General features: G+C 41.7%; 2 protein-coding genes across 3 annotated transcripts in view; one reads left to right on the forward strand and one right to left on the reverse strand.

Annotated features, from left to right (window-relative positions):
* The window catches only part of LOC139452036 (eukaryotic translation initiation factor 2-alpha kinase 3-like), a 40,638-nt gene extending 27,020 nt beyond the window's left edge, over nt 1–13,618 (reverse strand). Inside the window, exons 1-6 of the mRNA XM_071233320.1 lie at nt 13,310–13,618; nt 10,595–10,724; nt 9,210–9,407; nt 7,542–7,675; nt 5,994–6,112; nt 4,033–4,154 (exon numbers count right to left, since the gene is read on the reverse strand). Of these exons, the coding sequence (XP_071089421.1) occupies nt 4,033–4,154; nt 5,994–6,112; nt 7,542–7,675; nt 9,210–9,407; nt 10,595–10,724; nt 13,310–13,461 (855 nt within the window). The 5' untranslated portion in view covers nt 13,462–13,618. The remainder of the gene's footprint in view (nt 1–4,032; nt 4,155–5,993; nt 6,113–7,541; nt 7,676–9,209; nt 9,408–10,594; nt 10,725–13,309) is intronic.
* On the forward strand, nt 13,223–24,774 carry LOC139452037 (E3 ubiquitin-protein ligase TRIM45-like). Of its 2 annotated transcripts, none has more exons than XM_071233321.1 (7): nt 13,223–13,299; nt 16,168–17,291; nt 17,982–18,352; nt 21,297–21,514; nt 22,938–22,982; nt 23,398–23,507; nt 24,579–24,774. In XM_071233321.1, the coding sequence occupies exons 1-6, from the start codon at nt 13,280–13,282 to the stop codon at nt 23,483–23,485; spliced, it is 1,866 nt and encodes a 621-aa protein (XP_071089422.1). In that variant the 5' UTR covers nt 13,223–13,279; the 3' UTR covers nt 23,486–23,507; nt 24,579–24,774. The 2 variants fall into 2 exon arrangements, with proteins under 2 accessions (XP_071089422.1, XP_071089423.1); XM_071233322.1 differs by lacking the exon at nt 13,223–13,299 and adding an exon at nt 15,114–15,152.
* Nucleotides 24,775–26,675: the final 1,901 nt, after the last annotated feature.

Here is a 26,675-nt window from a genome sequence, read left to right on the forward strand (position 1 = left end):
CGATCTTGTGACAGAGATACAATTCCGCTCACCGTGTTGAAATTCGCCCCTAGGAAGACTAGATTCTGAGTAGGGCTCAGATCTGACTTCTTGAGATTGACTATCCACCCTAGAGTGATCAGAATATCTATCACTTGTTGTGTAGCTATCTGACTCAGGGATTGCGATAGAGCTCTTAGTAACCAGTCGTCGAGGTACGGATGGCAGAACCGACCTTTTGACCTGGCCACTTGGGCGGGAATCAACATCAGCTTGGTGAACACCCTCGGGGCCGTAGCGATCCCGAATGGTAGAACCCTGAACTGATAACACCTCCCGTCGAAAGAAAACCTGAGGTATTTCTTGAACTCGGGGTGTATGGGTACGTGGAGATAGGCGTCTTTTAGGTCTATTGACGTTAGCCATTCTCCGGTCTCGACAGCTGAGATCACCGAGCGCAGTGTCTCCATCCTGAAGGACGGTACCTCTATAAGTTTGTTCAGCCTTCTCAGATTGAGAATAGGCCTGAACCCTCCGTCATTTTTGGTGACTAGGAAATATGTCGAGTAGAAGCCCTCGCTTTCCTGTCCCACGGGAACCGGTTCGATCGCAGCCTTCATAAGAAGTGCGTCGACCTCGGCACGGAGGAATTCCGCCCTCTCTAGGGTAGCAGGCACCGGAGTGTGCTTTATCCCGGAGAAGGGGGGCGGATGGTGTTTCCACCGAGGCAAATGGCCATCCCTTAGAGTGGACAGGGTCCAGGGATTGGATGTGACTGTCTCCCATTCCTGCAGGAATAGAGCCAGTCGGCCGCCTACGGGGACATCCGGCTTGAGGCAGTGGACCCCGGCTGTCGGCAGTTCGATAACATGCGACCGTGGGTCCGCCCGGGGCACTTCGGGCGCTAATGGGAACCCGATGGGTTCCCGGCCCCGCGAAAAGGCTGCTGGCCTCGACCAGCTGCCCTGCCCCGGCCCCTGCCTCTCTTGCTCCTCCCGGCGCCCTTACCTGAAGGAAGCGGCTGCTTCCAAGCAGGTGCAGACTTCTGACCCGGCGCATCAGCGTAGGAGGAAGCAAGTGGAGAGGTCCGCTTACGCGGTTTAACGCATGGTACCTCCAACAAGGCCTTAGAATCCTTGATGGAGGCATACAACTGTGCGGCCTCTCGGACCACCTGCTGAGCCCCAGGGAAGAGGGTGGCACCCATCTTATATGGCAAAGCAAGTAGATCCTGGCGTGTGGAAGCCGAGTATTTGGATACCGACATCCACAGCCTGCGCATGCCCATGACTGCGCACATCATCTGCGAGGCACAGCTACGAATAGCGTCCCTGGCAAGATGACTATGTACCTCCGTCAGTTGCGCGGCCAACTCCGAAGAGTCGGCCGGCCCCTCTCCCGCTAACTCCCTCTGTACGGCCGACAGATAAGCGGAGTGTACGGACACCCGGAGCTGCTGACATGCGTTACGATATTGCTCCTCGAAGCAAACGTAAGCAGCCTTCAGCTCCGTACCGCACGCGGGAAAGGGTGGCAACCGCCGGCCCTGCTTGACCTTAGCCAAGTTGGGGGTCGAAGACCCCCCCAGGGTAACGGAGGTCCAGACGCATTCGTCCACCACCGGTACCTCAAAATCACCATCCTCTGCTAACGGGTACCGCTTAATAAGTTCGGGCAGGTCGAACTTCCTGCGGGCACCCGACAACAGAGGATTGATAACTTCATGCACCAATGAGGACAGAATACGGAGCCGCACCTGGGGCGCCTTGCTCGGAGCAAAAGCGTCCCCCGGAAGGCGGAACTCAGTCGGATCCGACTGGGGCATAGGCGCAGCCACCTGAGGCAGTACCTGGACAATCTTGTCCCGTACATGCCTCAACGAGGAAACGAAGGAAAATGTTCCCGAGGTCTCCGAGTCGTCTCCCCCCTCCTCCATCCACTCCTCCTCTCTCGATTCCGAGCCGAAATTAATCGACTCTTCCCCGAGAGAAGAGGCAGACGAAGTCGGAAGGGGACGCCCGAAGGCCTGGGCCTTCGCATCCCCGGGCTGCACCCGGCCCGAAGCCGAGTCCCGGTCCCGAGGTGCCGGGGGTTCAAGGGAACCCACCTGGCTCTGGGCTAGCAATCCGCTAGAGGAAGCCTCGGCCTCGGAAGAGGCGTCTGGCTCCGCTAGGGAGAACTGTGCGTCGGTAGTGAACGGGCCAGTGCCCGCCACCCCTCCGCTGGGGAGCGACCTCGAGCCGGCGCCGAAGCCCGGTCTGAGATCGTCCCCGAGACCAAGTGGCCTGCCTCGGCCGACGCCGGGCATATCACAAGGTCTCGAAGCCGCGTCCGGCGCCGACAACGGGGAAGGCTCGGTCCGCATCTCCTCTCGGAGCTGAGACTTTACCTCCTCCATCATCGACGCCATCTGCGACCTCAACAAGGCAGAGATGTCTGCCAAAGACGGTGCAGGAGAGGGTGCAGTGATTGTGACGGGGACCCTAGAGCCTTCTCCCCCGGCCCCCGGGGAGGGAGCGGAGGAGACAGTCTCAGCTGCTTTTTTTCCCCTTCTTACTTTTTTAGATGGGGGGGGGGCGGTCTTTGCCGATCTAATGTCCACCCCCGCCTTCAATAGACCCTTAAAGTGTAAGAGGTCCACCTTCCTCTTTTTTTGCGCCCGTGGTGTAAATGCAACACAGATCGGGCATGACCCATCGTCATGCCCGTCTTCGGCCAAACACTTTATGCAAGTATCATGCCTGTCTTGGGGGGGAATCGAGGCCGAGCACCCCGTACACAGTTTGAAGGTCTGTAAAAAAGACCGTAATTTTTGAGTTTGGCGGGAAGGGTAATAAAGTGTATCAGTGCGATTGAAAGATCGGAAAGATACGTGCATAAATTGTGCAACTAGAAGCAAAGGCGTAATTTAGAATGCGATTGGTAACGCGATACTAACAGCCAATGTCATAGTATAATTATAACACCAAAGTGGGCGTGTTACGCGCGAAGGTGTAAAAAACCCGTAAAAAAGGTAAGTGTAATTTAAAAATAAATAACACACCACCTTGGGTTTATTAAAGGAAAAGATTGTAGGCTAAAGCCCGATGATATAACATTAAAAAACCCAAGCCGTTTTTGATGGCCCTGGTGTTACATGTATCATACGTGGCACTACAAAATGGACGCTACTACGGCCTTTGTTTTCAAAGGTATCGTACACGTGTCACATAATTACAACTTTATAACTTCACAATGCGATGTATTACGCCTTTGCATGAAAGAAATGTACCATACATACAGTTTGGTCTGCCATGGTTCTTGTACGAACGATTATCTTGTACTTTGTTTTGTCTTGAAAAAAACAGCACGTCTGTCTTAGTCAGATGACATAAGGAAAGTGATTTGGGTGAGAGTTGCTTCCCTTGGCGTGACGCGCCGTGGAGGGTGAGGCACCATAAGGGTGGACGTATATCAGACAAAAACAAAGTTTTTTGTGTGGTAACAATTTTTATTAAGGAAAATGGTTACAACTATGTCATGTAGATTTTCTTGAGCCAGGAAAATGCAATAAGTGCCCCAAGGAGGATTTAATCTGAAAGAGAATATGGTTTGTGTAACAATAGATGTGTGTAACAATAGGTGTGTGTAACAATGAGGTGTGTTACTATAAGGTGTGGGTTACAATAAGGTGTGTGTAACAATAGGTGTGTGTGAAACAATAGGGTGTGTGCAACAATAGGTGTGTGTAACAATGAGGTGTGTGTCAGAATAAGGTGTGTGTATCAATAAGGAGTGTAGCAATAAGGTGTGTGTCACATTAAGCATGTAATTGTGTGTGTCACAATAAGGTGTGTGTCACAATAAGGTGTATGCCAAAGTGAAGTGTGCGTCACAATAAGGTGTGTGTTACAATAACCACACCTTATCCCTATTTAGATTTGGTTAATCTTACTAAGTAAGTTACAACTAAGTATCTTGTATTGTCATGTATCACAATACTGGTTCATACCTATCATCTATCATATCGAAGGCCACGTATCACAGAGTTTCCGAATATTTTTTCGGCCTTACCTTGTGTTGCCACATGACACTGACAGAGTCCTCAGGGTTGAGGGCCACTATCATCCCCTCCGGCACAATAATCTTCAGGTTTCCCTCCAAGTCCGACATTTCCTCTGGCGACAAGCCCTCACCTGTAATAACACCACAAACGGACCTTGTCAGTTCACAAGAGGTGAGGTGAAATTGTGTTTAACATCACATCCAAGATTATTGCACTTATATGACAACGTGCATGCATGTGTGTGTGTGTGTTGACTGATGCCGATTTATAGTGCTAGCTCACTGAAATACCATGTCACAGTTTAACATGAATAGCTCACTCAGCATTGCTCAGACACAGTATACTGACTCCGAGCCGACCAGTCCTTGTTTTAGCCCAATAATGCTGAGCACCAGACAGGGTAACAACAAGTCCCATCTTTTAACGTCTTTTGGTATGACGCGGCCGGGGATCGCACCCCGATCCTTCCGCTCTCTGGGCGGACGCTCTACCAATAGACCACGGAGGCGGTCCAGTTCACAAGAACATTATGCTTGGGTGGTCAGACACGCTGACTTGGTTCATGCATGACATCGTATCCCAATTGCCTGGATCGATGCTAATGATGTTGACCACTGGATTATCTGGGCCAGACTCCATTATTCATTGACCACCATCACATAGCTGGAATATTGCTGTGTGCGTCGTTAAACAACAAACAAACAAACAAACACAAAAAGAGACTGCAGGTTCAGATCCGTGATGGCTGCATAGTTCTTATGCACTTTATGAATTCAGTCATTAAAATGTAAACAATCATGTTAAATATATCTGTTCTGAAGGGACTCGTTCACCATCATCACCTGTCAATTTCACCTTGCCTAAAAGTGGTTGTCTGGACAATTGCATCTTACAGCTTGTGGTCGTATTCACGGGGGACAAGCATCAACAAGTATTTGTCACAAAGTGATGAAATGTCCCCCGCCGCCTTATGCGATATGTGTGGGTTTTTTTCCAAATATTTTATTCCTTTTGAATATTATTATTTTCTGTGTTAGATACCTCCATGGAACTATTTGTCGTACCATTAGAAATAATTACCCAAATTCCTGCAATTCAAATAACAGATTTCCCTGCAGTTACCTTGAAAATTAAGTTAAGGTCACCAAAAACGACTAGTGTCTGCGGAGTCTGAAATACACCATAGTACCAAATATGAAGACAATCCAGCGATTAGTTCTTGAGATATTGCGGCAACACCGTTTTCCTGATGTGACCTTGAAAATGGTGTCAAGGTCACCAAAACCGACTGGTGTCTGCTGCGGTGTCTGTATATACACCATAGTTCCAAATATGAAGACAATCCAATGTTTAGTTCTTGAGATATCGTGGCAACACCGTTTTCCAACCCCAAAAACAGATTTGCCTGTGACCTTGGAAATGGGGTCAAGGTCACCAAAACCGACTGGTGTCTGCTGTGGTGTCTGTATATACACCATAGTTCCAAATATGAAGACAATCCAGCGATTAGTTCTTGAGATATTGCGGCAACACCGTTTTCCAGCTCCAAAAGCAGATTTGCCTGATGTGACCTTGGAAATGGGGTCAAGGTCACCGAAACCGACTGGTGTCTGCGGGGTCTGTATATACACCATAGTTCCAAATATGAAGACAATCCAGTGTTTAGTTCTTGAGATATCGTGGCAACAAACAGGTGGGTCGTACGGACAGCGTACAGACAGACGTACGGACGGTCGTGAATACTATGTCCCCGGCTCCGCGCTTTCGCGTGGCGGGGGATAATAAAATCATTAATGAGTGGCTTTGTTGAGAGATAAATACACATTGAAATATATCCATTAAAAATGTCATATCAGCATGATTGGTTATGAAATGTTGTCAGTATTATTTCCAATCAGCGAGTATTTCACGGGGATAAGTGCTACAGCGAGAATGACACAACTTTGAACTCTCAAGAGAAGGTTCCCACCTGGATTACACGCTGCAATGGTGACACCATCGTCATCATCATCATCTATCTCTTCTGGGCGACTGGGCTTCTGGCCATCAATGATCTCTATCTCATGGCGACCTACACTGAAGTTCCACCTAACGGCAAAGAAATATAAATGTCATGAAGAAGTCATCAAGTTATACCAATTCAAACCTGGTGACCATTAATTAGGATCATGTTATTGCTTGGTGTCAGTTTGAAAGTAAATAATTGGACTGAATGATACTAAGAAAAATGTTTTCATGGTAAACGCAGTCAAATGTTTGTTTTAATGAGTTCCTTCTTTAAACAGTGTTAAAAAATACAAGGTGTACAACACACGGGCTGAATTCATTCATTGCCTGACACAAAGTTTCTATGAATATCCAGGGGTAGATTAAACAACAAATTTGTCTGTAGCCAGGAGGGCTTGCTCCTTTTACAAGTTACTGGCCCTTCTCCAAACTGGCCTACAACTACATGGCAGAGGCGTAACCCCCTGGCGGGGCTCCAAAATCTTTAGAACTCCTCACCCCTGAGACGCCTATTCATGCACTCTGAGATAAAATCTTGGCTTCTATTTGCCTCATTTCATGGTGATTCATGAGCAAATATGTTATACACAACATTACAAAGTGGCTTCATCCATCCTTAATATGTTATCAACAAAATTACATGATTCACAAGTAGTGTCCAATTCACAAGTGGTTCATCCAGCCAAGATAAAACTCAATAATTCCAACCTAGTTTGGCAAGGGTGGAAACTGGACTTTTAGAGTCTGTTAACTCCCTTGCCTCGCAAGGATGATTCAGAGCTTAATGAAATTGAAGGCAGACAGAGTTTGCTAATGGCTTTCCACCTCTTTATTATTTCAATGCAATCTTCTGGTAAAGGCACTAGTACCTTGTACAGGTACACATCTTCCCGAGGCAAAAGAGTTAACGAGTTTTCACCCTTGCTGGTATTATGGAGTTACATTTTGGCTGGACTAACGAGTCTATGCATAGTATAATCAACATAACGCAACGAAATATAAATCCGGTTCGTAAACTGTCGTGCTGATTTCGGTCGATTGCAGGATTTGCAAAACATGTGCACCGCCACCTCATTTTCAACAGATATTTTCCAAACCCTTTCATGATTTTAATCAAGGTGCTCATGTGATTTGGTGAACTTCCCAATGGAAGACCCGTTTTGTCACAATATAGATCCTGATTATCGATCAGATCGTCTTGACTGGGCGCTGCCATTTTGTTTGAATCAAATGCAAGTGATACGAGAGGTGGAATCTGATTGGTCCATAGGAGAGGTTTAGAAGGGAAATAACTCGTAATAACCACTGATGCGCTATGATTGAGCCCAGGAATTCCAGCCAAGTTCGGCAAGGGTGGAAACTGGACTTTTAAAGTCAGTTAACTCTCTTGCCTCGGGAAGATGATGGGTACACTGAAAAAATAAACAAGTTGACATCTTTAAGTCAACCCTTTATTTATTGATACTACCTCGAAATATCACTTAGAGGTGTTAGAAATGATTGCTCTTACTTCTCCGCCCCAATCCTTGCATCAACGGCACGCACGGTCTGAGTGTTGCGTGTGATGACAATCAGATCATCATCAGCTCGACTCTCGCCCTGGCTAAGATCGTGACATCCTGCCATTGTACAGAGGTAGCGGATCTACAACACAAACAGCACAAACATCTAGGACGTTTCCACCAAAATCAAACAGGACTCCCTTTTTGAGAGAGGACTGTGCTAGGCTATAATTGTACCATAAGTGACAACTTTCCCAATAAGAACAGAGAGATGCCATCTCTATATCAGTGTGAGTTAGTATGTTTGTGGGTTGAACAAATCAAAATGTTAAGAAATAAATCAATATCAATAGCAACATGATCAGAACAGTAAACACAAACTTAAATTTTAACATTACAAATATCCTGAAAATCACGAAAATAGCACTAAAAATCTATATTATCAACGTGTAACAAGTCCACTTAGACCAGTTTAAAAGAAACATGTTTTTTTAAATATAACAAAATCTAAATATTTTTTACATTTGTATATTTATCCTGCATTATTTCAATAGATATATTACATATTACCAAGAGAAATATGAAACTTTGCAGGGTTAGAAACTAACAGTTTTTGTCCACTAGTCCTTATAATGATAACATATAGCAAAACCCTTAAAATGGGCCAATTTCTACTAGTCCTTAGGATACCTTTACTATTGGGCAGTTAGGTAAGGACTACAGGACTAGTGACAATTTCTAACGCTGTTTGAAAGCTGTGATAATAGCACAGACATGCTATGTTCCCTTATGAATGTTATGAGGAAATGCATAATGATAGCCAGATTTACCTGACCCCCACTCTCAATACGTCACAGAATTGAATACACTAAATTCCAATGACGTCCATGAAAACATACGGCCAGGATAAGGTGTAGTCACCATTTTTTTTACCATGAATCAAGCGATGACCTAATTACAGAGAGGGAAACCAACAATTACTCACACCAAAGAGCATCCAGATTACATCACACAAACAGCAATGTTTCTCTCTTTAGGTCTCTTCTCTCGACATTGATTCACTGTGATTACGATTCACACAAAGTTTGTGCATCGAGAAGGGCTTATTTGTTGATATTACACACAGACAAACCACACCACACCACTACATCACATGTCAGCCACTTGTATTCACTGGTGATGGAGAAACATGTATGACAAAGTCTTGTTTGTTTGTTTGTTGTTTCACGCAGCACTTGGCAATAATCCAGCTATACGATGGCAGTCTGTAAATAATCGAGCCTGGATCAGACAATCCAGTGATTGTCATCATGAACATGGATTTACCCAATTGGGATACGATGACATGCATCAACCAAGACAGCGAGCCTGACCACGCGATCATGTTATTCTCCTCTTACGACAGGGGCGGCATGGTAGCCTCGTGGTTAACATGGTTAAAGTGTTCGCACATGATTACAATGAGTGAAGCCCATTTCAGGTGTCCCCCGCCGTGATATTGCTGGAATATTGCTAAAAGCGGAGTTAAACAATACTCACTCCTCTTACGACAAGCATAGTCACTCTTTACGCCAAGCATGGGTTGCTGAAGACCCATTCTAGCCCGTGACGTTTGTCCAGAAAAACTGACTATAACCCTTAACATCATGTACGTATCACAATGACAGGAGGCTTACCTGTCCGGTAGTGGGATCTATTCCATATGTCCGGATGTCCTTCCCACCGATCATCATTGTGTTGTCAGACAATCGGAAGGATGAAGACAGCAGTGTCTCAGCCGTCATAGGAACAGCCTCAATACTGTCCCCATCGTACTGGTACAGGCCGCCATCTAGTGATGGAATAAGTCGTGTCCGCACACCTTCACGCATCACCTGAAATTACAAGACAAATATCTTTTTAATCATGTTAATAGGGAGAGTGATGCTGAGCTTCAGGCAAATGTAGATACTCATGAAGGCGTCAAAAGACCAACAACTGTTCATAATTTGATATAACATGTATAACGTGCATAAACCGAGTTTTGTAATGTTTTACTATCATCATGGTCCTGTTCAAATTCCATACCAAAAGAAATTCATTCTGTACTTATAAATAGTGAATATCTTGTTCTATATTGATCAGAAATCAGCGGAGTCACGTGGTGGTGTTATGATTAATCGAATTAATCAAAGATTGATCTGAAGGTCCAAAAGACTAGGCAGTCGAACAAATACGATTTCCCCATCCCCCTCAACCCTGAGACAGGTTTGCTTCCTGAGAAGGTTTATTCATGTTTATACATGTACTTGGAGAACAATGTGAGAAAGGGTGTGCCAGTGTCTTTTAACAAAAAAATATTGCTGAAGTAAGTATTTGTGTATGTTATAGTTACGTGTGATCAAGTTTTACTGATCCTAACAATGAAAATCAGTAAAATGAAGCTAACCGATTAATTTCGATGATTATCACTTGATAGATTTCCAATCACTAATCATGATTGTACAAGCAAGTCCCAACGATAGCGATCATGATGCACACATCAGGTATCAAAACATATCATGACGTATCACAATACTTGAGTAATCATGGTTATGATAAGATATGTATTGCAATAGTTATATTGTGGTTATATTGTGCTGTTCCACTGACCCAGCTAAAAAAAGGCTGCAGCCATCAACCAGTTTGTTTGTTGTTTAACACTGCACCCAGCAATATTCCAGCTATATGACGGCAGTCTGTAAGTGATCGAGTCTGGACCAGACAAGCAAGTGATTGACAACATCAGCATGGATTTGGGCAATTGGGATCGATGACATGTATCAACCAAGTCAGCGAGCCTGCCCACCCGATCCCGTTAGTCGCCTCTTACGACAAGCATAGTTGCCTTTTACGGCAATCATGGGTTGCTGAAGACCTATTCTACCCCGGATCTTCACGGGCCCTGAACCAGTTTGTGTTCACACTACTAGTATTACACAAGCAGTTTGTTTCTTACAAGTTGGAATTATTGACTGATTCATTTATTAATTGTGAATATAGATTTAGCAGTTTAGTTCAACAAGAAGTTTTTTCAGCCCACCTCCATTTTGCTGATACTTGATGACAGCAGTGGCCGGGAGTCAGCCTGGACTGACCACATCAGCTGACCCTTGTCCCCGACGTCCAAGGCCGACACCCGTCCATCCAGGGTGCTCACCACCATCAGGTATCTGTACAACAGAATCACACGCTACTATTACCATGGTTACCATAGCTACACAGACAGAAATAAGCACAGATATTTCACAGGTAAAACATGTGACATAGATCATGTAGATGGAAAGCATTTCTGTATAAGATAACGGGAAGTGTTTCTGAATAAATAATAGTGGTGGAACGAAACACCAATGCATCAGTGGAGTGCGATTTTATACTTCTTGATCACAGTCGCACACAAAGTACAAAATATCGGTTCTGATCCTAAATTTTTGCTTTAATAACTGTTCCTCTAAACACTAATCAGGAGTGCAAGTTAATAGTGGAAACATAAATATTTTCATTTGTTGTGCCATACTTGACACTGCCAACTGTAAATTGTCAGTGTGCCAGGTATTTTGCCATCCTGTCTAAGAACAAGATGGCTTACGCACCACAGATGAGAGCACATCCAAGAATTGCGATATATATCAGATGGTGATACTATCAGATCTCACAGTTGGTGTGTTGACCCAGCCCTAATAAATACATCTTCCCGAGGCCAATTAATTGACTTTCAAAGTCTGATTAAGCCCAGGCATTCCTACCTTTTAAGAAGAGAGGAAACTGGGGCATTTAAATCCAGTTAATTCCCATGCCTCAGGAAGATTGAAAAAGAAAAAAAAGAAAAGTTTACCCATCCACTCACAAGAATAATGCCAATGTTACTTTTCTAACAGTCTTCAAGTAATATCCCTGTGTGTCTGTTTGATCTGGAAGGCATGACAAAGTGATGCAAGTCTCAGACATTTACCACTTTAGTGAAACCCACAAGCATGAGTATGGTGCTGATAAAACTAGAAAGATAATTTAGGCAAACCAGGATTCGAACACACAACGATAGGTTTCTGGGGTGTCCAACATGTTGAAGAGAAGCAACTCTGCACAGCAAATTGCAGCACTTCAAATCCTTCCCCCCCACGAGTTCATGAGCGTTGGCAATATTTATATACTGTCATTGTTTGGTGACTGAGGTGAAACATTTATTCAATTAAAAAAATAATCCATTTTTGTATACTTTGCATGATTACCATCAGAGTGATCCTTATCTTCATCAATCATGATAATAATTTCCATCAAAAAGATTTTTGAGGGTTTTCTCACAAGCTCTATCATAATCAATTATACAATGTCATCACAAGCCCAACATAGAGGCTGGTTTGTAACATTCTCATTGGTAAGTTAGACCTGGTAGTGTAGTTGGCTAAAGGAAATCAAGGGCAAGTAATTAAAGTTCGCGAAAACCTGGGTCCACTTTCACAAAGCGATCTTACCACTTCAACTATTGTAAGCCTATGGTAAAGTATGGAGTTACGATTATCTTAGTGCTAAGTAGGGCGGTTACGATTCACTCGCGTATTCGGTGAATCTAACCGTAACCATTCATGAATTGAATTCGTTATTCATGGCCACTAGAATTGAATATTTATGAATATGCTTATGTACGACAGATATATTTTTCCAGAATTTAATTGCCCATAATTAAGGGTGCATATAACAGTGTGTATTATACAGGAATAAATAAGTCTTGTGTACATTGATCAATCAGAAGGGGTGCTATTAGGGATTGTTCACTAGCCAATATGTTAGCAATTATCGCTGTGGGCACTTATTAGAGCGGGGCGCTTATTACGTCAAATACGGTATTAAGCTGCAATTTAGGACAAGCATAGGTTGCTGGGACCAATATTCATACACAGGTAGGATAAACATTAAATGATTGATAAAACACCTGCTGAAATATGAATGTCCAGCAGAGGTCAAAATTAGGGCATGGTGGGTGTATCTTGGGGTTTAAAAATTGCTCCTAGATTATTTGAAGCTGGGGATTTACTAATTCTTTATGTTTTAACATTAGAGCTATGACAAGGACCCCTTGACAGTCATGTTTAAACCCAACATTGTGTTGGCTACTATATAAATACATTTGCTGTTGCTACCTTTAAATATGGGGATGATAGCACTATTTATACACTCTGACATTAACAGTGCTGACTTCACATGTAACAGGTGAAAGGCAGCGTAACTTTATTAATCACGTTAATATTGTCAGTGACCTAGATAACGTTCATATTTCCGCTAATAATTGTACACATCAGTCTCATCTAAATACACTACAAGCTTCTTGTTCACCAGTGAATAGACAACCAATGTCAAGGACGGGGGTGTGCCCCGATCGTCCAATCAGATTTTCGAATCCGATCGCCATGTTCAAGGGTCATCACAACATGACATACTTTCACGTGTCATAACACCAGAAGAACTTATGTCGAAACCAAACTGATGTAACTACTTATCCCACGCTGTAAATATCACATTGCTTATAACTAAATTAGCATATCTGGAATGACAAATCCATACAACAAGCACTTGTTACAAAACTGGGTGTGTGACGTTCACAATGCATTGATTGCTGGCATTATCTCCCTTGAATGAAACCACAAGTGAAATACTTCCGACTACCATGCAGCCATCTCACACCAGTCGTCACATAAGCCTGAAATGAGTGGTTTACGATAACTATCTTGTCATGAAACAAACTGGAAATGCGTAAGCTTACTTGTCTCGTGCCGACTCCTGCCCAGGATTTGGGCAAGACTTCGGCCGATCATCTGTCGCCTCTACATTACTTCTTGCGATGCAAAGGGCGGTCAGCGACGCAATAACTCCAACTATGCGTGAAAACCATCTTCGTACCCTCCTTCTTCCCATCTATAGGTTGTTGCTTACATCAATTAGAACACATCGACACAACATACAGTCATCTTCTGTTTACAATCATCGCGAGATTATTAGCTTCAACTTGATTGGCTGAAATGTCGGAAGTTACATCATGTGAAACGTGTGCCTCCAGGTCGACACTTCCGTTCTGGGAATGCCGTCAGGCTATTTTTAGAAAAAAGCTCTCGAAGCATCCAGGCTTCATGAGACATTTATGAATGGCAATAAATACATTCTAATTGTATGGCGTCAGTATTGAATATGTAATATCATAAAATTTAAACTGAGATATCAATACATTCATTCCCTATTTTAAATATGATTGTTATTGGTGTTAATAAAATAGATCTACCAATAAAAAAACATGATTTTTTTACTTGAAATCCAAAGAACGAATTAATGTATGATGAAACGTAACATAGACTTGGTCAAGTCTTACGATTGATATTTCTGTAAAGAATTATATATTTTTTATTGGCAAGAAAACCCGTTGGGGCCACGAAAAAACATGAAGCGTCATAAAATCTCGCTCATTGTCCCTTCCATATCTGAGTGGGCTGGGTGTTTAGCAACACTGAGGAGTGAGTGAGTATGGTTTTAGGCCGCTTTTAGCAATATTCCAGCAATATCACGGCGGTGGACTCCAGAAGTGGGCTCTACACACTGTACCCATGTCGGGAATCGAACCCGGGTCTTCGGCGTGACGAGCGAACGCTTTAACGGCTAGGCTATCCGACCGCCCCGGCAACATCGAGGAAGACGTGTTTGGTGACATATGTATTAGACTAAACAGATTTGGTCATGTCCGTATAAAATGACACTATGTGTTTCAATACAATAGAGTCCTGTGAAGATCCGGTATAGAATAGGTCTTCAGCAACCAATGCTTGTCGTAAAAGGCAAATATATGCTTGTCGGAAGAGCAAGGCGACTAACGGGATCGGGTGGTCAGGCTCGCTGACTTGGTTGAAGCATGTCATCGATCCCAATTGCGTTGATCGATGCTCATGATATCCATCCCTGGATTTTCTGGTTCAGACTCGATTATTTACAGACCGCAGTCATTTTGCTGGAATATTGCTGAGTGCGGCGTAAAACAACAAACCAACCAACCAACCAATACAATAGAGCAGAACCATAAAGAAGTTCTGATATATAAGTTTGTTGCTAGAGTAAACCAATCAGTTATTTCCTAACGTTATACATGGGGACCATTCCAAACATAGATCTACACGTTTGAATAATAAAACATTCCTGTCATATTTCGTTAAATGCTATACTAGGCAAAGTTCATGTAAAGTATGAAAAAAATATGTAGTTTAATACACATATTACTACTATGCGATACTAACGTGGAAATATTGAGTGATGCAGTTTTAAATAATATTGCGATAGTATGTCGAATAGTTTCCCTGTTGTATTCCCCAGCTGTTTTCAACACGATGTCAAGTCTAAGGCGTGTGGTTTCACTTATTTTCTTCTATTTGAAGATAACACCTATACAGAACGCTTCCAATTACCACCCTCTTTACACATGACAACCGCCAGTACTAGCGGATCTCCACTGATGTTATTGTGTTCACATTAAGATTACCTCCCCTTCTGCAAGATAACAGTGATAACTGATCCTTTCCACAGTGAAATTCTACACGTCGGTTTGATTGTTATAACGGTTTACTGAGGTTGGTATCAATATAGATGGAAATTCAAAATGTTATACTAATATTCTCTGAAATCAACCCGATACATTACCCATAGTTTTGTTATGCATTCCTCACATAATAATAGCACAGACTGTACCAGGTACTTATCATCCCCAGGACCCAAAGTCCAGTATTTGTAAACCGAAAGTAAAACCAGGAACGCCTTGCTGTTCTTGTTTCATGAGAGACAATTGTCAAGCATAACATGTTATTACTTTGCATTTTGTGTTGTTCAACCATTATTTCTTCTTCACCCGGCCGGGGGTCACGGGAGGCCCAGTCGTCTAAGGCGCCACGATTCGCTGTGCAGAGTTGCGTCCCTTGGGCACGCCAGAAACCTATGATTGTGGGTTCGAATCCCGGTTTGCCCAGATTATGTTTCTAGGGTTGTCAGCACCATACCCGTGCTCGTGGGTTTCACCGAAGTGGTAAACGTCTGAGACCTGCATCACTTCGGGCTTTCCTCCCACATTAAGCTGACATGCCGTGATATAACTGGAATACTGTTAAAAGCGGCGTTAAACCCAACTCACTCACTGAGACAATGCACGAGGCAGGCTAGCGAGTAAAGTAGCAGAGTGTGGGCGTGGCCTATACCTGTTCGATTAAATGAGCATTGAACAAAGAATTGTTTGCCTTGTCAGACAGTCAACTTGCTGCAGATCACGTACAAGTATATTTATGCTTGTGTGAAGATAGATGAATTGGAGTCACACCAAAATCAACATTAATGTGATATTGTTATCTGACTATCATTGGCGGGAACCAGTTGTATTTAATTGGATGTCTGTTGTGACCCCGTCTTTGATGTCATGAAATAGATAGTGTTACCTTGTGTTCCATATGGGTTATGGTGAAGTCAGTAACATTGACTCAGCACCTTGATGTCATGTTACAATACCAGTACACACTGTTACCTATCATGTAATCAGTAGAAAGTTGGCCCGGAAGAACAGCAATGTGTGATACATTATGCACAATGTTTTTGTTACAGAATGTCTGAACCGCAGGCGAAGGTGGACATGAGTGCTCTCAAAGACACATTCCTGGAGTGTCCTGTGTGTGTGGAACATTTCAACCAGACAGACCGACGTCCTCGTCTCCTCCACTCCTGCCTCCATGCCTTCTGTACACAGTGTCTTCAACAGCTGCTCACGAAGGAGGGAAACGGTCAGATCACATGTCCTCTATGTCGCCAGGTCCACAAGGTCCCAGGGAAGGCTGACACACTGCCCGTGGATCCGGTCAGAGTGAAACTTGTGGATTTTGTGCAGATCAAGAATGAAAGAAAAGTCCCGTGCACTGACTGCCCCGAAGGAAGTACAGCGGAGTCAAAGTGTCAGGAGTGTTCAGTATATCTCTGTAAGGATTGCACATACGTACACAGACGTCATCGACTGACAAACGACCATCCAATCATATCCCTGAGTGATGTACTACAACAGCCCCTGAACACGTTTGGCAAGGGTCATTTCTGCACTCATCACCCAAAACACCAGTTGGAGTTCTTTTGTGCTACTGATGAAATACTCTGTTGTATTTCTTGCACAGTTCTGGAACATAAAGGCCATGACTTCCAGAAACTCGAAGAAGCTGCTAAAAAACGACAAGGGGAATTGGAAACATCGATGCAGGCAGTCCAAGCAAATGCCCAACAACTGCGTCAGAGGCGACTGTGTGAAGAAAAACATCAAAATGCAATCATGCAGGCTCAGAGAAAGGCCAAATCCGACGTGAGCACATACTTTACAAGACTGACAAGTATTATCAGTAAAAGAAAAGCACATTTGGACCAAGACATAGACCAAAGAAGTAGCACAATTCTGTCTCTGTCTAAGAAGGAAGTAGTAGCGATAGACCAGACTCTTGCTGTTATGGACTCAACTGAAACGTACTTCACACAAGCAAGGGACAAGGCTGACGTCGTGGAAATGCTGCAGATGTATCCTGCAATCAAGAGAAGTCTGGAAGCATCAGCTGATGAACAAAGACAAGGTCTACCAACGGCACCGGAAGTTGTCGTGACATTTAGTCCCACAAATGGACAAATTGTCGAAACATTAGTGTCAGAAGTTGGATGCGTGGGAGAGTCTACTGAGTCTACTGACACCCAGAAAGGTAGGCACACCGTCTGTCGTGAGATTATCCATACCCTCGTATTAGTTAATGGCAGTTTGGTTTCCATGTGTGTTTATCATTGTTACAAGTTGTCAAGGTTGTAATTGCAAACCTGCCGCCAGTGCAGAACAAACACTTTCTCCTGTTTCACCGAATATTGTCACGAACTTGCAACACATTGTTTGTTGTGGATGACATGCTATGTTATACTATCAATGGTCTCAAACGTGAACATATTTCGTGGGTCTATAGCTCATGCATGTATTCAAAATTAGTGTGGCCAAATACAATATGATTAACACGTTTGGGTTTTTCGGTGATCATTATATAATAATGTTTTGCAATGATATTACCGTCCATCAGGACAATGGAGGGTCGGGGTTCGTTCGCCAGGCCGCATCATACTGAAAAACTTCAAAAGATGGTTGTAAAACCTGGCGGTCGGCAAGAAGGAGATAAAATAAGGTCAGGTCTTCTCGGAGCTAGTAAAGTGATTGTGTGGGGTATATCCATGTTTAACTGAGGCATGGTATCTCATGATGATCAACGTCCAAACACTATAAAACTGACCTGATTCCAGACTAGTACAAGCAGCCACATACACACGTATGCGATGTAAAACCCAATTCTAGCTAACCTCCCCTTGTAAAGATATAAACTTCAAACCATACTTTATTTCCCTCTTTTCAGGAAAGAATCAACTTCTACGGTGTTTGGATGAAGTATTTGATGCTGCTTTAAAATACAAAAGCAAGAATGAACTGATGAAACATTTACAAGAGAAAACCTTCACCATCGAACGAGAAACGTGCACCATCTGCCTGAATCAGATCGTAGAAGCAAAGAAGATAAAGTGTGGCCACTGTTTCTGTAAGAGTTGCATTGACCAGGTACTCAGTGTGCAAGACCATTGTCCAGTGTGTAAAACCTGCTGTAAAGTAATAACTGGAGATATGCCTCCCGGGGTGATGGAAACATGTGTTATCCCTGACCGTCTACCTGGCTATGAGAAACATGACACCATACAGATAACGTACAGTTTTGAGGATGGAGCTCTGTCTGTAAGTACGGTGTTGTCTCACTTTCGTTCAGTGACATTCCTTATGAACCCGAAAACAAACAAAATGTTAAAAGTGATCACTTGAGTTTTATGTTCAGTAAGTTTTTGTGAACGGTCGAGAAGGGGCATTGGTTTATTTTACACTTGGTTTATTGTGAGTTCATCACGAATGACGTTGTTAATAGTGCCCAGAGCTTGGATGCAACGAAGGACTACGCGATATTGCAATGCGACAAGGCGTTCCCAGTTTTTCATTATCATTACCTTATTATCACCTAATAAGATATAGCGAAATAGTTTCGCTCAGACAGGATATGAACACAAGTGGGTGGATTATATAATAACCTTGTAATCGTACTCATATTGTATTAGTAAACACATCCTGGCTCAGGGCAAAAATACTTGAACATATAGTCTAACGTTTTCATATATACACCAGAAAAACACTTGTGATTATTTATATTTCAACTTAAGTATGTTTGATAGGGTTATGAAATAAAAATACTTAGGAATAAATATTTCTCCACTGTATACATGTATATGTGAATGCCTTCATAGGGCGTTACACATTTATAGAAATGGTACACCGCCCGTACAAGCCATGCGTGGCATTGTGTGAGTTTTCATTTTATGATTCGGACACTTGTGACTTTCATTTATGTTCAGTATTTATCCTCATTCATCGCTTACTATGTATTGTGACAAACACATAAACAAATATGTTATATTTCATTTTAATAGGTCAAAAATAAGGCTTTGACAATAACCTTCATCAATCAGTTAACCCTATTGCAGTGGCATACGTGTGTGAAGACAGGCGGGATAGGAACCTGTTGGTAACAGGGTATTGAACGCCTTTTATCATTAGTTTATTCAATATGGCTGAGATTTCAGTTTCTGATACTATTGGTGACAATGCATATTTAAGAAATGTATTATGAACATAAAGTTGAGTGTGTACGGCACTGTTTTCTACTTACATTTTGTACTGTACTGTCCCCCCCATAAACGAGGTCAAAACGTCGTCGCTTAGAATAAGAGAGTATACAACGCTGTATTGCGAAAACGCCATTTAATGACAATGTGATAGAGCCATAGTGTGATAGTGAGAGAATGGGAGAAAGCGACAGAGTGACAATGCAGTAGTAAAGTAAGTTAGTCGAAATAAATGATGTTACTGCATGAGATGTAGCACAGTGTAGTTTCAAACTCTGAAGAGGAGTGTTTTCTTCTATTTGGTGACCGCCTCCTTGGTCTAGTGGATAGATCGTTGGTGGTTCGATTCCCGACCATGTCATACCAAATCGTTAAACGGTGGTACATGGTGTTTGACCCGCCTGGCCCTCGACACACACACACGCATGCACGCATGCACGCACGTGCGCGCAGACACACACCTCCTTGGTGATGGTCGATAAGTTAGTGAGTGAGTATAGTTTTACGCCGCTTTTGGCAATATTCCTGCAGTATCTCGGCGGGGTCACCAGAAACGGTCTTCCAGAAATTGTACCCAATTAGTGCATCGAACCCGGGCCTTCGGCGTGACGAGCGAACGCTTTAACCACTAGGCTACCCAAACGGCACGCCCGGTAAGAAGAAAGAACTACAGATAATATTAATGCCTACCTACATGTATTACTATCATATCCTTCCAAGACATTTGAAAAAAGCAAACAGCGCACTTAACTTTCCATTCTTTAATTTTACCTTTGAGATGTACTAGGTATATGTGTAAAGGTTAAATTTTAGTGTCTTAGAATCGTATGTTTGTGTTGTAGTATTGAACAAAGCCTGTAATGTAAATACCAAGATTTAATGTTATTACTTGATATCACCATATTTAGATAATGTGTCATGGCGATGCTTTAGAACTGTAAACGTTCTGTCGCACTGTCGCATCATGCTATTAGTCTATCTCTTCGCAAACTCGCTCTGTTGCATCGCCAACTCAAACTGTTTAACAGCAGTACCGTTGTTTTATCGCATGCCAGTCTGTTTTAAAGCGGCGTAATGTTTTGTTCAGAGTTTAACTGAGCCCCAGGAACCTATGATCGGAGATTTGAATCACATGTTGACCCTAATTATGATGGTGTCGTCCAAGGTATGTCGGCATCACATTCACTGCTCTTGGTGTTCACCAAATAGGTAAACACCTAAGACCTGTATCACGAGGGGTTTTCCCCCATTATCAAGCAGATACGCCGTGATATGATCGAAATACCGTTCACAGCGTCAATCAATGAATCGTCTTTAGTTTTTTAAACTTTCACTATTGCTTTCATGTATATAGTTACTGTTTAGCCTTGCAGATTCTTCAAATTCAATCTCATTAAAATCAGATCTTAGTTTCACCACAGTGGTAAACGTCTGAGACCTGCATCACTTCGGGCTTCCTCCCACAATCACATTGCTTCGCGGAATATTTGCATTCATCTATCCCCAAATGCACCATTTGGATCTGGTAAGCGACGCTCTGATTGGTCGGATGAAAGGTCGTTCTGACGTGACCCCTAATGGGATGCCCTCAGATCTTTGTTAAGCGGTAGCGAGAACTAAGATCGGATTTTAATGAGATTGCTTCAAATTGTTTTACATATGAAACACATTCCCTTTGTTTGCACAAGTAAGCATAATGTTAGCACATATGATTCAAATATCAATGTATCTAATTCATTCCACGTTCCCTGAGAAATGATGATCAGTACTATGTCATGCAAGAATGGTAATGGTTATGGTAATGCTTGCCAAATAATCAGATAATCTAACATATATAAACAGATGTGTTTTCAATAAGCGAAAAGAAATGATTATACTTCCAGGCACCCTCCATCCACGAGGAGGATATGCAGGATATGGGATGTATGATTATAGCTGGTTATCTATTTGCTCTCGCTTGTCATTATAACACACACAGGTAATACATTCAGTGAGATCTTGTGTGACAGAAGGGGCAAGCCCTGCCAGGACCCATGTATGAAGGAGGAGAATTCACCGCCTACCTGCCCAACAGTCCAGAAGGTCAGAAGGTGCTGGCTCTGCTTAAGGTGGCCTGGGAGAGGAAGCTCACGTTCAAGATCAAGAGGCCAAAGTTGTGGGGTTCCGCTTTGATCTTTCGAATTCCTCACAAAACGACGAACCTACAGTCACTATATATCTACCAAAGGTTAACGTTAACCACTCATCTCTCTAATGTAACACACCATATACAGATTTGTTTATATGCACAAGTATAGAAGATTAAGTTTTTGATTATGATCAGGGACAGTAAAATGTGATTTAATCAGTTAGTTAGAATCGTGAATGCCAGTCCCAAAGCCCTGGAGTAAAACAGCCTTAATCATAAACAGGGATTTCAATCCATAATTAACTCACCCTTCATTTCACAAGAACAAAAATGACTTTAATGAGCAAAAAAGTGTGCACGCTTTATTTGTCAGGTGTTCCTGAACGAACATGTATATCTGTGTATTATAGCTGCAGTCTAATCATGCAATGACTCGTGAAATAATTAAGAATTAAATCAAATATATGCCCATACCAGAAGTCCCCGAATGACACGGTCATGTAACACCTGAGATGTATTTATTAAAGTACGCTACTTGTATGTTATATTTTCTTATATCCACTTCCAAAACTCGTGGTATTCCACGTTGGAGGCCACCAAATGGATCGGGTGGTCAGGCTCGAAGACTTGGTTGATTGTGTGTCACCATACCCCGGTGTAATTGCCTTCATTTGTATGAAGTGCAGATTTCTCCGACAACAGATAAGAACACAAAGTCATCACTCGCCCTTTTAAATATGTGCATAAAATCACAAAAGTATGTCATATGCCCCATGATTCCAGTTAAGAAATTGAATTGTAATTAAGATGATTGAAAATAATAGTACTTTACAATACGCAGCTTATTATTTGATATAAATGTTATGAGTATTATTTCAAAACTCTAATCATTTTCCATAACAAAATAGCTAAAGAATTAAATAATTCCGGAATTAACGTCTGATGCTCTTCTTGTTAGTTTTAGTAAGAATGCATCATGAGCAACAGCCCACTCTATCAGGGCTCGATGTCACACAATCAACCAAGTCTACAAGTCTGACACCCCCCGATCTATTTAGTGGTCTCTCAAAACAATAACTGGTTGCTATGGACCTATTTGCACCTGTAAATCCAACAGGGGTAGACAGTATCTGATGCGCTTACAAAGTATCTTCAAGAGATAGTGATTGGTTAATGAGTTACGCCCCGGAAAATGAAACCCTCTTTGAACATACGTCCAACATGTTATTGCCTTAGAAATAGAAAAATGTAGAACAATCATTAAAGAACACATCCGAATAGCAAAAGCTACCAGTTCGGCAATAAAGTTTCACAAAGAAAGAATGTCTAAAATAGTTATCAGCAGTTAATGATTTATAGTCAGTACATGCATATAAGTGGACGTCGAGATAATGAAAAGTAATTTTAACATTAAATACATTTCCCGTTGTGGTTTCTGCATTCTGGTAATTTATGTGATTTTAGAAAATGCTTAAAAAATAAAACACCTGTGTCTCTTAATAAAGTGTGATTCTTTTAACAGGCGGCAGGGTTACCAAGCAGCTTCACGCGACTCGGAGGGAAACAGGTGTTGGCTACAACTTCTTTAGTAAAATAGCGAGATATTGTAGTATGTTTGGAAGAAACAGAATTTTGAATTAAAACGTTTTTTATGAACATAGGTTTTTCAATGTGTAATGGGCGGGACGTCAGTCCAACATTCAAGGTACATATATCTGCCCGATGAGCTTACTGTTTATTCATTACTGCACTGTATTGTGGAGTATTGATCTAATTCTACAAGTTTAAGACAACAGCCCAGTGATATATATGACAGAACGGTGGATGTGGAGTATCAATACAAAGGATGTGTTCTCTTTGGACGTGGATTACTTAGTTGAAAAATGAAAGTAATTATGGGAGTAGTTCCCTCACTGATACAAACACATGTCTTATAATGTTTTTAGGTTTAACTGATACATGATGTACTGGCATTGTTTCAGCGATGATGGTTACCCTGATCCAGACTACCTGAGAACAGTCCAAGAATCACTGAAGTCACTCGGAGTGACAGAAGCGGACTTGCAATAACCAGACCAGACCTTGACAACAGGTGTGCAGCCAGACTTTCTGAATAAGGCTCATCTCCAACAAAGACACACAATCGTAATGGGACAGATATGTAGCATGTTGTTGTCCAAATGTTGGTGGGATTCTATACCGTTGTGTGTGTGCGCGTGCGCTCCAGCGTGCGTGCTTGCGTGCGTATGTGTGTGTGTCTGTATGTGCGTTTGTATGTGAGGGAGTCACCATTTGAAAGAAACTACCCTAGAAAAATAGTAGAAGACCAAATAAACCAGGCTAAATCACAAAATCGTTGTGATCTTTTAAAACCTAAAGATAAACCTAACGAGATTGTTCTCCCTTTTCTTTCAACCTTAAACCCCCAAACCCGGAAATATTTGGAAGTGTTCGGGAAACGCTGTATTCCTTAAATAAGTGTAAAGAACTAAAACAAAAAATATCACAAAATAAACTTATCAAAAGAAAAGGACAGAGCCAAAATCTGAAACAGATTCTTAATACGGCTTCTTTCTCGAATGGAAAGCAAAAATGTAAAACAGTACAAAAGTGTAACAGACCAAATTGTGGTACTTGCCCTGATGTATTACAATGTTGTTCTTTTACATTCAAAAACGGAAAATATGAATTCAGCTTCGGAAACACTTGATTTATGTCATACAATGTGCTGGATGCAAGGCCGAATACATTGGACAGACAGGGGACAGAGCGAGAGTGAGGGTCCACCGACAACAAATAAGGGACCCCTCTTTTCGGTGTATCCCACTCAGTCAACACATTGATAAGTGTGCCGGGAATAAAACACCAAATTTTGGGATATTCCCGTTTTACAAATGTGACAATGATGCACTGAGAAAGATAAAAGAAAGTTATTTTATTAATACTTTCAAACCAAAATTAAATGGCCTGAAATAATCGCATTATTTTATACATATTTATTATATATGGCTAAATTTGATTTTGTATTAGGGTATTCCATGTGTCTCGTGAAATATCATGTTTCTTTCAACACTTAAGAGAAACATGTTATTTCCCTCGACACATGAAATATCCTCTATCAACAGAAACCTTCGGGTCTTTTCATTGTACTTGTGTGTTTCAGCTCAAGGATTGGCAGCTTGCCTCCTCTAATGTTTCCCAATGGTTAACCACTGTGACCAATAGAGACTTCCCCGCACATCAGATACATGCAGATTATTGCAGTTGATTATAGTCACTAGTTTCAACAATATCTAAACATGCAGAGTGGGAAATATTATTCTTTACACGATTTAAATTATCATCAAATTTGTAGTTTAGTAGAGGCGCTTGAATTGTGTACATTGTAAAATACATATATGTATCGTTAGTTTATCTTACTTATATCTTTTTTTATATATGTTACTGTGTTTTGTAACTTTTTGTGTGGATATATACATGCTACTTTATTTCATTTGCTACATTAACAGCAACAGAGATAACTTGACACGTAAAAATGATATGGTGTCAACATGCTTAAGATGCTTGAGCCAGCACAATCAAGAATCGCCATTGACGATACACGTTTTGCTGTTTACGTTATGTAATTGTAATCAAATTACTTTAGCTTAATTTCTCTAACACTTTATGCTGTTTAGATACAAAATATCAACTATCAGTGGTCTTATGTTTGCAGAAGATGGCCATGCCTTTGGGATAATTCTATAAACCTATTTGATGATTTAATTACCTAATACTCAAGACAATGCTCGTTTAGTGTGAGAAGCTGTGTTCTCGCTCTGAATATGTTTGTATGTAAGTCAGCACCATACCCGTGCTCGTTGGTTTCACCAATGTGATTATCATTCAAGACCTGCATCGCTTCATGCCCTCCTCCCACATCAAGTTGACACGCCATGATATCACGGAAATACGGCCGTTAGACTCAACTAACTCACTCACTCACTTACATAGACTCTGCTATTCTAAATTACATAATTTTTATTCATTCAGTGACAAATAATTGGAACATCTGTCCTGATGTCCTTTTGTCTTTTAGAAATAACAATACACTCAGCACTGTCGCGTATTTTTTCACACAACCATGCAAGTGTAACGACCGAGTGTTGAGGCGTATATTTTTATGATATCTAAAAAGAATTGTGTAATGTTGATTATTTTTTTTCATTTTCATAAAATCATGTAGCATCTTGAATCAATTTCTGTTTCTGTCACTCATCTCATGCATTGTTTATTTTGAATATTGGTTGACTTTAAACTGACCAGTGACAAGATTTTCTGTGAAATTATTTGTCAAAACTATTCATTCTTAACAGTATTGTTTCAACGTGTATATATATATTTTGTTACAGTTGACCATGGATATTTAAACTTGTGAATATTAAGAAGGGCAATACTGATGTACAGTAATATTATATTTACTTCTGAAAGCAGAATATTGCGTAGATTCAAGGTAGTTGTATCTTTAAGCTCAGAACCGTTTTGTATGTCCTAAATTTCTCAATGATTTGTCATTACCTGATGACTCTTGTATTCTGAATAAAACTGCTACGTATATGCCTATCTTTACAATGTGTTTGATATTTGTCACTCCTTTTTATCAGTTAACTAAGTGTGATTGAGCTTTGTTCTTTAATGCATATGATATTAAAATAATACAACACATTATTTCAATGATAAGAATTCTCGTAGTACTTTTCAATCAATTTAAAGAAAGACAATAATTGTCTTCGTACATATATGCCATTGTAAGGATCATTTATGGTTTCCGTAGTCAGTCTTATTGGTCTCTTTAAAAAAACTACACTGACACTTGATCTTAATGTATTGAGCCTTGCACTGATCAGCATAAATCACATCATTGGAACTGCTGATAAATGCCTTTTGTCAAAGTTTATTAAAAATCGCATTTCCGTCATACACATCTAAATGGATGAAATACCATGGCACCCATCAATTACTACAGCTACAACACCTTGGGCCACATCCGTGGTCTAGTGGAAAGAACGTGGGCCTGGAGAGAGGAAGGTCGGTGGTTAGATTACCAAAAGACGTTAAAATAATTATGCTACTTGTTTTTAACCTGCCTGGTCGGCAAGGAGCCAACATACTGTGTCTGAGCACCGCCCCCCCCCCCCCCCTCTCTCTCAAACACACACACACACACACACACACACACACTCCTATATTAGGCCTACATACAGAGTGATGGGGTGAGCTC

The sequence above is a fragment of the Haliotis cracherodii genome, unplaced genomic scaffold, assembly GCF_022045235.1.
Source record: "Haliotis cracherodii isolate W230 unplaced genomic scaffold, xgHalCrac1.p SCAF_9, whole genome shotgun sequence".
NCBI classification, from domain to species: Eukaryota; Metazoa; Mollusca; class Gastropoda; order Lepetellida; family Haliotidae; genus Haliotis; species Haliotis cracherodii.

Excerpts from the sequence above, each read along its gene's own strand:
- LOC139452037 (XM_071233321.1), top strand. The coding sequence starts at position 13,280 with ATGAAACAAACTGGAAATGC. Across the intron at positions 13,300-16,167 it reads ATGAAACAAACTGGAAATGC|AATGTCTGAACCGCAGGCGA; the intron begins GTAAGCTTACTT and ends TTTTTGTTACAG. Across the intron at positions 18,353-21,296 it reads TTGAGGATGGAGCTCTGTCT|AAGGGGCAAGCCCTGCCAGG; the intron begins GTAAGTACGGTG and ends CTTGTGTGACAG.